Source organism: Myotis nattereri (assembly GCF_964212035.1).
Source record: "Myotis nattereri genome assembly, chromosome: X".
In the NCBI taxonomy this organism is placed as follows: domain Eukaryota; kingdom Metazoa; phylum Chordata; class Mammalia; order Chiroptera; family Vespertilionidae; genus Myotis; species Myotis nattereri.
This window is the reverse complement of record NC_138078.1, coordinates 145,178,228-145,191,120: the sequence shown is the minus strand read 5'-3', so window position 1 is coordinate 145,191,120 and position 12,893 is coordinate 145,178,228. Positions and strand designations below refer to the sequence as shown.

The following is a 12,893-nucleotide window of genomic DNA, read 5'->3' as shown; positions in this document are numbered from 1 at the left end:
TTGGCAGAACAACTGAATTCTAGAGAATCAAATCAAATATGGTAAGCTCTAAATACCCACTTAACCAACAGAATCTCCAATTAATGATTTCGGTTGTCCTGACCAAAGATCTGGGGAATCCTATCTAATAAAAGAGAAACATGGTAATTAGCGTACGACCGCTACCCTTCCCATTGGCTAATCAGGGCAATATGCAAATTAACTGCCAGCCAAGATGGCGGTTAATTTCCATACATAGCCGCAATGCTGGGAGGCGAAAGGGGAAGGACAGAAAAATGGTGATCCGCAACCCAGGCGGCAGGCAAGAGCTTGGGGGTGGGCAAAGGACGCCTTCAGCCAGTGATCGCCATCAGAAAGCCAGTTGGGGTTGCCGGCTGGCCTGCGCCCAGAGATCGCCATAGCGATCAGAGGGCAGGGGGCCGGGCCCAGGTCAGGCCACAACCCTGGACCCCACGGGGACCAGGGTTGCCGGCTGGCCTGCGCCCATGGCAATCGGAGGGCAGGAGGGCCCGGCGCAGGCCAGGCAGCAACCCTGGTTCCCCGGGTCGGGGTTGCCGGCTGGCCTGCACCCAGCGATTGCCATGGTGATCCGAGGGCGGGAGGGCCTGCGCCCTGCAATCGGAGGGCGGGAGGGCCTGGGCACAGGTCAGGCCGCAACCCCGGTCCCCCGGGGGCCAGTGTTGCCTCCTGGCCTGCGCCCAGCGATTGCCATGGCGATCGGAGGGCGGAGGGCCGGGGTGCAGGCCAGGCCACAACACCGGACTCCCGGGACAGGCAGCTGGCCTGCGCCCCGTGATCGCCATGGTGATCGGAGGGCAGGAGGGCCCGGGAGCAGGTCAGGCGGCAACCCCGACCCCCCAGAAGCTGCCTGCCCGTGCCCGTGTGTGGCAGCAGAAGCCCACAGCCCGAGCCCATGTGCAGCCACAGAAGCCGCCTGCTCACAACTGTGTACAGTCACAAAAGCTGCCTGCCGCCGCCTGTGACCTGATCCGGTCCCAGGTTGCAGGCCCGTGCCCCTGTGCGGCTGCAGAAGCCACCAGCCCGTGCCTGTGTGCAGCCGCAGAAACTGCCGACCTGCAGCATCCCACTATGATCCACTGAGTTATGAGGCCAGAGAGCAAGGAGAACTTCCACCCCTGAGTCAAAGTGGGGAGCAGAGGACACGGCCTCCCCTCCTAAAGTCGCCAAAGGACAGGACCTAACCTAAGCCACATCCTCTGAGACAGCTGGGCAGGCCCCACTGACCCTCTCTGCAGGCCGGGCCCCCCTCCCCCTTCCCCTGTCCCTGCACAGCTCCCATAGCTCCCCACTGGCTGAGTCAGGCACAACAGGTTTGCAGCCACAGGGGCGATTTAGCAGCTAATGAAAAATGCGAGAGTGAACAAGTGAAGCAGCTACTGCAGTGGGGAAAAGACGTTCATCAAATTCGTTGTCGCTAAGAAACTGAGGCAGCCAGCACAGGCCCCTGCACAGGATGAGGCTTCTGCTTCTAAAGAAACATCCTGGGGTTAGAGGTGAGAGGGTGCTGCCTTTCCCATCTCAGAGCTCTCGGAGGAGTCTGTGCTCCCCCTCCTGGTATTCTTAACACCCAGAGACCCCTCCCCAGTCCAGGCAGGAATGTTCCACGCTGACCGCCTCCAGAAAGCAGAGAACAAAGAGGCACTTCTTGACTTCAAGCCTCTAAACCAGTGGTTCTCAACCTTGGCTGCACATTATAATCACCTGGGAATCTTTTTAAAATCCTGATTTCTGGGCCTCATCCTCTGGAAATTCTGTTTCTTTGTTATGGGGTAGAGCCACAACATTAGTAACAAAGAAACAGAATTTCCGGAGGATGAGGCCCAGAAATCAGGAGTTTGAAAAGATTCCCAGGTGATTCTAATGTGCAGCCAAGGTTGAGAACCACTGCTCTAAACAGACTTGACCACTTCGGGAAAAGACCTGCAGCTGAGAGGGGGCAGGTTCTGGGTGTCGAGGTCCAGAGCGTGGAAGACCTCCTGGGGGAGCAGTGGATCTGGAAGCCTGTGTGCTGGGTCAGAGACACGCCTGCCTCCCACCCTCCAATGCCCTGCACATAGACGTGCCTGGACTGGGGTGAGGAGAAGGAGAACTAGAGGGAAGGAACACTGCGTGTTTGTTGGCGGCCATGTAAAAAGGACTGTGACCCTCCCCTCCCACTGCGTCACTCCCTAAGGCAGCAGGAGGCGGAGGGTCTGAGAGCAGCCACGCAGCTTTGTGGCCGTGACCCAGGCACCAAGATGGTGTCCATGCAACGGGGCTGAGGAGGTGTCAGAGGACCTCACCCCAGAAAACCCAATAGCTCTTTGTGTGAGAGAGAGAAGGTGGCAGGGAGGGAGAGAGCAAATTGGACTCAAGGCCCAGATGAGGAGAATATACCAGGGATCAGCATGGACTTGAGCTCTGAGGTGAGGGTCAAGGGCAGCTGGGTGGGGGCAGCCCAGACAGAAGACTGAGTGAGGTCCAGATGTTCTTGACCCTGCTTGGTTCTCTGGCACCTCTGCCTGAGATATACACTGTCTGACATGGAAACACAACTCCAGAGAAGGGGGTGGGGAACCTAGGTTAAATAATATTTTGCTTTTGTTTTTTCACTTGGCAGAATGGGGGCTGAAGCTGAAGTTAGGTTTGGTTACTAAACAATAAAGAAAGCAACATTTCTTGCACACCCGACTGTGTGGTCTGAGTGTGCTGCTGCCTATAAACCGAGAAAAAGTTGTAAAATGAAGTACTAATCTCTAAGGTTTAGGTCAGACCGAGGAGCAGTGCCACTCAGCCAGAAGCTGGCTCATGGCTGGCCAGTGCAGTGATGGTGGCAGGAGCTTCTCCCACCTCCGTGGCAGCACTAAGAATGTCCAACTAACAGTTTAGGCCCAACCCTTGGGGGCCTAAGCCTTTAGTGGGACATCCCCCGAGGGCTCCCTGGCTGCCAGAAGGATGTCTGACTGCAAGCTTAAGCCTGATCCCCCGGGGAGTGGGCCTAAATCAACAGGTGGATATCCCCCAAGGGGTCCTGGGCTGCAAATGGGCGCAGGCTGGGCTGAGGGATGCACCCTTCCCCCCTGCCCCCCGAGTGCACAAATTTTGTGCACCGGGCCTCTAGTAGAAGTATAAAAAGAGAATGAAGAGTTTTTTATGATGTAAGACTTCCATTTTAGCATCATCATATGCTTCTGTTTTCACTGGAAGCAAAAGGCTGTAAAGAACAGAATTTATGCACTACTGCAGACTAAGCCAGAAACTTGCATGATCCTGGCATAAAACTTGAGAATTCATGTAATCCACTTTCAATGAATCCCCACACAGAGATAACACTGGACCAAACTAGTGGGATTAAGCATGTTTCGTTTCATTTTTTTAAACTGAATTTACTGCGTGGCATTGGTTAATAAAATTATATTGGTTTCAGGTATACAATTTTACACATCACCTGTATATTGTATTGTGTGTTTATCACCCCAAGTCAAGTCTCTTTCCATCACCATTTATCCCCTCCATACTTCTTTACCTACCCCCGTCCCCTTCCTTCTTGCAACTACCATAAGCACATTTAGTTTTCAATAAGCATTTCCTGAGTACCCACTAACACACCAGAAGTTATGGTAGGTATGAGTACAAAAAGAAGAGTAGGACTTTCACATCGAAGAATGTATAGTTTAAAAGAATGGACAAGTAGTAACATAATAAAAGCTGACAATATTAACAGCAGATACCATTTTATACCTTCTACATGCCTTGCTTATATTAGGTGCTGTACATGCTTTTGTTTAACTCTCATCAGCCTATAAAATAAGTACCATCCCAATTTAAATGAGGAAATAGAAGCCAACAAGATAAACATGTGGCTAGTAATCTGCAGAGTCAGGGTAAGCGCCCAGGACTGATTTGGAAACTAGTGTGCTTTCTACGATACCACCCTACACTAAAATTAAAATGCAGAGTATTGACTACTTAACAAATACTTTCTGAATTATTTCAAATTTATACACCTGAAGGCCATAGAAGAGGAAGATGAAATGGCAAGAGGAGTGCCAGGGAAGATGACTACTCAAACACTCAAAAAAGATAAAAATCAACACTGAACCCATGTATCAATAATCATCCCATGCTCTTTCTGATCCAACATTAAGGAGCTTAAGAATGATGAATATGGTGAACACTAGGAATGCTGGCAATTTTACAATTTAACTTGCCACTTAGGTAACTATAATAAGCCTCACAGCAACAAAGACAGATGAAGTTCAAAGGAAATCAAGTCTAAATTGCCTAACTGGGGCCTGTTAATTATACAGTGTTATTCTCTTACCTAATATAGATATTGCATGCAGCCTTGCTTGAACAGCTTGCAACCGCTTCCTGTGGTTAGAAAAGCCATGGGCCAGTCGTATATGTGTAAATAACAGCATCTGTAGAGACAGAAGACCTAAATTAGGAAATCAATGGAAAAGGTGACTATACTTTCTAAGAGCTCACATACCTGTTGAGCTATTTGGTAAAATGGTTTACTGTTGCTATTTGCTAAGGTGCCAAACAGAACAGTTCCACTCTGAGGACAGTTGATGAAATGGGAGCGAGAAAACAGAGGCACATAGAATCCTATTATCCCAACATAAGCCAACTGATAGGCAACAAACTGGAGACATTTGGCAAGAGTTCTGATTGTTATTAATCAAATTAAGTATTTTATCACCATTACAGTGAGCAGAAAGACAGCATAACTAAATGTGTTCTCCTTTGGTATCCAAAATGTTGTACTACCACCACTTAACTCTCATAGGAAACCTAGGAAGTGTTGAACTCATAAAAAATGAGGAAACTAAGGCTTACAGAAGCTAATTTGCCCATGGTATGATTAAAATCTTTCTGCTACAGTGTCTCCTAGTCCAGCACATATCATTAACCTATATGAATAATATCCACACCCTTTAGATATTTTTAGGACATATCATACCTGCTTATCCTTAGGAATGCTGTACATTTTGGTAAGAGATTCCATGATTTCAGAAGGGCTTTCTGAAATCTACATTAGAAAAAAAATAGTTAGGAACAAAAAGTAAACCAAATGTTAAGAAAATAGTCAACAGTCAAAGATTCCTCGTACCTTGTCAAGTTGCTCTATGTGAATATAATGTAGTGTGTTACTAGTTGTCTGAAATAAAAAAAAAGATAGGAGAGTTGTTAGGGTCACTGTATACCTTAGCTTCCCCTGCCATAAGACTGCAAGAGCTGACTGAAAACCAAGCTGTCACCCTAGGGTGAAGCCTGAGTCCTCTTAAAAATCAACATAACTTTAGAGTCTCCCCAAAATACCCATTTTATATACAGACTATTCTCAGGAAAGCTTCTTTGAAACCAGTAGCATGAAAATATAATATACATAACCAGACACATTTCATATTCTTCCTTGTCCCCTTATAATCTTCATTGTCTTAATCCTCACAGCCTCTGTATTCATAGCAAAAACTGAATCCATGAAAATGGTTTCTCTTTAAATATGCATTAGAGCTGTTTTAAAGGCGCCATTAATCTAGAAAGTTTATTTATTTTTGTTATATATTGTAGGCAAAAGAAAAAAGATCTTATTCACTAGGCTACTTCTAAACCAAACTGACTTTTTGTATCTCCTCAAAGAATATGGAATGACCAGATAATTGAAGCAGAACCCTGGTGAGAAATATATAGATTTCTTGCAGGCTGGCTTAAGTAGAGAAAGTCGAGCCATCACTATCCAGATTATTACACTGCATGTTGGAACTGAGACTAAGAAAAATATACTAGGTATAGCAGCGCCCCATATAAGGAGCCCTGTTTTTGGCAGCTCCAACATAAGATCCAAATCTATCAGAGCTGGGCATACAATGAACACTTATTCTTGAGAAGCTATTAGGTATGTTTAGCTTGGGAAGGCAGCAATGTAGCTCAAAACCATTCCCTCATTTAACTGAGGAGTTCTAGAAAAGTCAACCCCAGTTACAGTAGATCATAGACTCTATCAGAACAAGTCTGATTGAGACTCACCCTTTTCTCGATTTTGACCTCGGCCCCAGGGTCTGCATAGAATTCAAAGTGTAGTGTAGTTGCACTGGGTGGGTATTTCTGTGTATAAAGCACATGAAAGAATCAGATACCATCTTCTCCCAAGTCTTCCCTCAGTCCTAGCCACTTTGTGCAACTTATTGTGGCAGCAGAATGAGCATTGTAGTCAACAGCTACAGTGCCTTCATTCTTTGTCTTAGCAGAGCTCAGACATCTTATAATATAGAATGAGGATGATGGAGCCTAGAGCTCCAAAAGTTTTCATATTTCTTATTATTAGTCAATTTGGACTGTAACTATTCTCAAGAGGGAAAAGAGGGGCAAGCCTGCAAAGCAGTAATGAATCTAAGAAAGAAAACAAATACAAGGGTCTAGGCACCAGCTCAAGAATGGGAAAAAAAAAACTTATGGAAACCTTATTGTGTATCATTGCCTATTGAAATATTTTATTTAAACTATGCCTCATGGGTATACCCTCACAATTCTTCATATACTCCCTTCCATATCACTCTATACCACTTCTCATGATATCCAACTGCTTTTCTACACAAGCAGATACCAAATCAATATAATTCAGACCCTGACAACAAATCGTCTAACTCTATAAAAGCAACATGCAAAACAAAGTAAGACCACAACAGCATGCCAATTAAAACATATCCTTGAAAGAAACCAGTAACAATGGTTGCCTCTGGAGATGCATTATTATATACCCTTTTATACTCTTAGAATTAACATGTTTTTGTATTACTTCCTTTTCAAGTACACATATTTTTCAAAGTCTCATAACATGCCAAATATCGATAAGTAAAAAGATGTGTGCCCTGGCCGGTGTGGCTCATTTGGTTGGGTGTCATCCTGTGCACTGAAAGGTTGCCAGTTTGATTCCCAGTCAGGGCACATGCCCAGCAGTTGTGGGCTTCATCACTGGTAGGGGGCATGAAGGAGGCAGCCAATTGATGTTTGGTGCTCACACAGATGTGTTTCTCTCTCTCACCCCTTCCCTCCCCTCTCAAAACCATTATAAAAAACTTTAAAAACATGTGTGATTTCTTAACATAGGTTGGCACCAAAATGGGTAAGAAACATCATGCAAATCCCAGCAGAGTGTATCATACTGTTTTGCCCATGGTGTGAAGAACAAGTTTCTTATACATAAAAAGATTTAGGATTAACCAACTAAACTTCAAGATAGAAAATTAGAATTTCAAACTAAATAACCTGTAAGATTTATGTAGCTTTGATTATTAAACAGACAACACTCACCTCCCATATTATCCAATATCCATCAACATAATGCACACTAAATAAAATATACCAGCTAAGATGGGAAAAGTAATTTATTCTAATTTGTTGTTTTCTGTGACCAGAAAAAAAGCCCCTTTGCTTGCTAAAAGTCAATAAATTTCATCACAACTATTTGTCCTATACATGATAAACTGATAAAAGTAGTACATCTTGCTGGAAAATATAGTTGCTTCTTGGCACAGAATTGTTATAACAAATCCAAGTGTGCCTTGTGGTTCCACAGTAACACATCAAAGCAGAGGAGAGATGGCCTGCGCTCATAACCTAAACATGGATGAAAGGTATGAGCAGGACAGGGCATGAGGGGTGCACATGGAAAGCACACAGAACATGTTAAGTTCTTAACTCTAGTGGTAGAACTGTTCTTCAAACATTCTTAAATCATGCCAAACTGTCCAGAGTTCCCAACAGCTCCAGTGAGAGAATACAAGCAAATGCACTTTTGGGGATTTTCGTCAGTTTCAAATTGATTCACCCAATTCAGCTTTCTACTCAAGAGCTGGTTATGAACATATACTGTTTTTCTGAGGTTCTTCATCTACTACCAGCACATTGCGGGCACAAGCATTTCTAGACGAGGTTTACTATGTCTCAATTGATCTTAGGTTCTTCAAAAGTCCTGATGTGAAGTGGCAACTTTATGTACCATATATTCATTGTAAAGTAAGGCTCAAACAGAAATCACACACAGCTCAGCCAAAAGACACCCACATCCCAAAGAGTAACTTACCATCATATGCAAGTCTCTGCAACATTCTGCAAGTCCGAAGCCATTCTCCTTTCCACCCCAGCTCTTGGAAAAAGAAAAAAAAAGGCAATGTTTAAACAGTGCTTAAGGTAGCTTTGTGTATAAAACATTTAAGAATATGTGGCTGCCTGGAACACAGTATAGAAAAGACACATAACATGCAAGTCAAGTGAAAAGAGGAAGCAAATAAAAGCAAGAACTTAAGACTCGAGGCAAGATCATCTGCCTAAAGGTAATTTCTCCCATGAGATCAAGTTCACTATTCTGTGAGGATGTTACTTAGGGAGAACATGGGCAGATACTGCAAGCAATTGCATTCTGCATGCTTGCTATTATACCTGCTGACAGGTGAGTTTTGTCCCATCAGACCTACAGTACTCATCCTGCTCACTTCCCTCACTAGGGTGGAATCACATGCTCTCTAGTTCCTCTATTTCTCACATGCGGCAAGTTGCAACGGAGAAGTCTCTGTACTAATCACCGCTATTGTACTTCTGACACCACAAAGTCTAAAAACTCAGTGATAATTACTAGTCCCTGAGGTAATGGGGGAGAATAGCTCAACTGTTCACTAGTATTGGCTTCCATATCCAAAACCTAAGCCATATAATCCTTCTTACTAACCAGCCTGCATTCATAACAGCATTTGAGCTAACAATTTTTTTGGCCTAATTTGGAACTCTTCCAAGGCTGAATTGGACATCTGTTGAAAACATCCAAGAATAAATGCATTAATCCCTGCTTTCTGGGACAAAATATACAACTAAGATAAATAAACTCAACAGCTTGGGAAGAAAAGCTGGGGAGTGAAATGCTTTGGGAAATAAGGGCTTTTTATTCCTGGGAATCTGGAAGGCCAAGACGAAGCACATTCTCAGAAAAGATCTTAGAAGATCCAAGTTCACACACCTCTGGCTGACCATCAGGCTCTGCACAAACCAGATATAAAGACTAAGGCAGAGTTGAAGATACTGAGTATTAAGACTGAAGACACCAAAATACACACAGAACCTACCTGCAAATACTGGGAGGGTTTTTGTTGTTATTGTTGTTCTAAGAGTTTAAAGCAAATCAATCCCTGACCATTAAGCTAATAGAACAAAGACATCAATGACCACACAAAACAAAGAATTATGAAACTGGTTAAGAAAAGTATAAACAACAATAACTCTGGGGAGGGATGAGAATCTGACTTCTAAAGTAACGACATTATAATAGTCAAAAAAATAAATTATAGCAATTGGAGGAGTGACATAAGGGAGATGACTGATTAAGACGTCTCTTGCTCTCTACTGTTACAACAATTTGGGCATCCATCCAGACAAAAATGCCTTTGTGGCCCTAGTGGGTTTGGCTCAGTGGCTAGAGAAAGGGTCCCAGGTTTGATTTCGGTCAAGAGCACATGCCCAGGTTGCAGACTCGATCCCCAGTAGAAGGTGTGTCGGAGTCAGCCTTTCAATGATTCTCTCTCATCATTGATGTTTCTAACTCTCTCTCCTTCTCCTTTCTTCTTTGAAATCCATAATAAATTTTTTTTTAAATGCTTGGTGTAAACTGTGGAATCCAGCCCAATAAGCCAAAAGATCCATGGTAATAGGCATGTAGACTTTGGTCCCAGCTATGGACCCCGCAGTGGCCTGTGAACTGGCTGCAGCCACTCTCAGCAGTTTGAGAGCCTCAGGAGAACACTATCTCCAACAATTATCCATAGGTAATAAAAGTGAAAGGACAAAAGTATTAAAAATAATAAGAGCTAAAATAGTATGTTCATGAGTTCGCAATGTAAAAAGTATACTGTGAGACCAAAAACATAAGTGGGGAAGTGTAGATATTTCTCTCTCTCTCTCAAATTCATAAAAAATTTTGTGACTAAATATGGACAAATATTGATGCATTATTCACTGTGGTGATAAGAGAAATATAACAAAACTGAGATAACTGTATGATAGTATGACAGTATTTAAAAATATTCAAAATACTTAAGGTATTTAAAATACAAAAGATTGTATTAATTTCTTCTCTGATGGTATTAGCTTTGTTCCTGAAAAAAGCTTGCCCACAGCAAACAACATAAAAACATGTACTTATACTTTTTTTCAATGCTTATAGCTTCATGCTTTTAACATTCAACTTTTAAAATAGATCTTAATTATACTGTGACGAGGTGGGGTCTACCTTAATTACCTTGCAAATAGGTAGCCAGTTGTTATAATCATTTAATAACTGGAGGCCCAGTGCACAAAATTTGTGCACGGAGGGGGCGCGGTGGGGTGGGGGGGGGAGAAGGGCTGTGTCCCTCAGCCCAGCCTGCACGCTCTCCAATCTGGGACCCCTCAGGGGACGTCTGACTGCCGGTTTAGGCCTGATCCCTGTGGCTCCTAACTGATCATCTGCCTGCTTGCCTGATTGCTCCTAACTGGCTCCCCTGTCAGCTTGATCACCTCTAATCGCCTCTGCCTGCCAACCTGATCACCCCCTAATTGCTCCCCTGCCAGCCTGATTGACACCTAACCGCTCTCCTGCCGGCATTATTGACACCTAACTGTTCCCTTGCTGGCCCGATCACCCCCAACTGCCTTCCCCTGCTGGCCTGGTCGCTCCCCCCCCAACTGCCCTTCCCTGCTGGCCACCTTGTGACAATGTGGGGGCAGTCATCTTGTGGCGGCCATCTTGTGACAACGGGGCGGCCATCTTGTGACATGAGGGTCAATTTGCATATTACCTCTTTATTATATAGGAATTTCCTTTTGCTGCTAATTTGATGTCATCTTTATTATAAATACAATTCTTATGTGTTGAATCTGTTCCTGGAAACTTGAAACTGGCCAATTCCACTGTTATTACCACACTATTTTAATTCATATGGTTTTATAAAAAAGGTTTAACAATAGGAAAAGTAATTTCTCATTACATTTTCAATATTTTCTTGGCTACACCACAGATTTCCAGTGAAGAAACATGGAATTTGCCAAAAGCCATGAGAATAAAGGCTATTAACACTTGATGCTACATAGCGGAACAGGTCATTCAATCCAAGAACCTGAATTTGTAAGAGGGAATAAACTTGAAGGGCTGTACTCTTCACAACTTTCCTTTTGTTTCTTCTGTTGTCACAATTAATTGTTTTAGAATATTTCTGCTATCATTACTGTCACAAGAAAACCACTTTCCATCTTGTGATCTAGTAAAAATCAAGCACCTACAATTAGAAAGTTGTGGTAACCTGGGATCCTTAAAAGAACATGTTCAAGCCAAACTTGACTCATGAAAGTCTGTGTTATTGTGACATTTATGACATATTACCATTATATTAAATAAAAAGAAGTTATTTTTAATAAAATTATGTAAAGTTAATATGGGAAAACTGATGTTTATATGGTAAGTAAAGTAGGATTCAAAATTATATGCCTAATACCACATGCATTCAGCTATATAAAGAAATATGCATAAGGTAAAGACTAAGAAAAGTGTACCAAAGGCTAAGAGTACACACAATTATAAATTTTCTTCTGTACATTTCTAAGTTTATAAAACACTGAGTACGTTTTTACTATGTATATATTATAGCTCCCTGTATGCCACCCCATCACCCCACTGGTGCAGCCTATATATATAGATATAGATGTAGATGTAGATATAGATATAGATATATAGATATATATACTAGGTGCCTGGTGCATGAAATTCGGGCGGGGGGGGGGGCAGGCATGCGTCAGTGCAGCCTGCCCCCTCTCACAAACTGGGAGCCCTCAGGGGATGTCTTACTGACAGCTTAGGCCTCCCTCTGTGGGCGGCAACCGGGCTGATCAGGGGAAGGCGCCAGCCCCGTCACTCCGCTGTTGCAGCCACTGCCAGCCACCGCAGTCACCAAGGTGTTTTCATCAACACGGATTCCAGTCCCTTCCCCATGAAAAAATGACAACTTTCTTTAGGCATTTTCAAGATGTGTCTTTCATAGAATATGACATTTCTTTATCATATTTATTATCCTCACCTGAGGATATGTTTCCATTGATTTTTAGAGAGTGTGGGAGAGAGAGGGAGACAGAAACATCAATGTGAGAGGGACACTTTGATTGGTTGCCTCCTGTATGAGCCTTGACCTAGGCCCCGGCCAGGGAGGAGCCTGTAACCTAGGTACATACCCTTGATCATAATCAAACCCGGACCCTGCGGTCAGAGGCCGAGGCTCTATTCACTGAGCCAAACTGGCTAGGGCAGGATATGAAATTTCTTAGACCCTCCAGCAGCAGACATTCATTTTTTCCTCCAGGAGTGTGGTGGAAAAACCCTAGATCACCTTCTTAGATTTTTATAATCCAAGTTACCAAGAACACTGCAAGTGGCAGTGTACAGGGAGCTTAGCCAATGAGCGGTAAGAAAAGGTGTTTACATTCAAACTGGTTTGGCCCAGTGGATAGAGCGTTGGCCTGCAGACTGAAGGGTCCCAAGTTTGATTCCTGTTAAGGGCATGTACCTTGGTTGGGGGCACATCCCCAGTGGGGAGTGTGCAGGAGGCAGCTAATCGATGTTTCTCCCTCATCAATGTTTGTGACTATCTATCCCACTCCCCTCTTCTCTGTAAAAAAATCTATAAAATATATTTTTTTTAAAAAGAAAAAGTGTTTCCTCTGCAGCTCATGCGCAGAGGACTCCCTGCATTGTGTCCACTGGGCTAGGGGCATGTCCCTGCCACCGGGGGGTGGGGGTGGGAGTTGGGGGGCACACCCCCGATGCTGGCAGCCAGTCCCGCATTGTGGGCACCAGGCTGGGAGGCGTAGAC

General features: G+C 43.9%; 1 protein-coding gene across 1 annotated transcript in view; it reads right to left on the bottom strand.

Annotated features, from left to right (window-relative positions):
• Nucleotides 1-12,893, bottom strand: part of HUWE1 (HECT, UBA and WWE domain containing E3 ubiquitin protein ligase 1) — a 133,406-nt gene that overhangs the window by 75,262 nt on the left and 45,251 nt on the right. The window contains exons 10-14 of the mRNA XM_081115440.1: nucleotides 8,093-8,155; nucleotides 6,037-6,114; nucleotides 5,120-5,167; nucleotides 4,970-5,038; nucleotides 4,325-4,424 (exon numbers count right to left, since the gene is read on the bottom strand). Of these exons, the coding sequence (XP_080971566.1) occupies nucleotides 4,325-4,424; nucleotides 4,970-5,038; nucleotides 5,120-5,167; nucleotides 6,037-6,114; nucleotides 8,093-8,155 (358 nt within the window). The remainder of the gene's footprint in view (nucleotides 1-4,324; nucleotides 4,425-4,969; nucleotides 5,039-5,119; nucleotides 5,168-6,036; nucleotides 6,115-8,092; nucleotides 8,156-12,893) is intronic.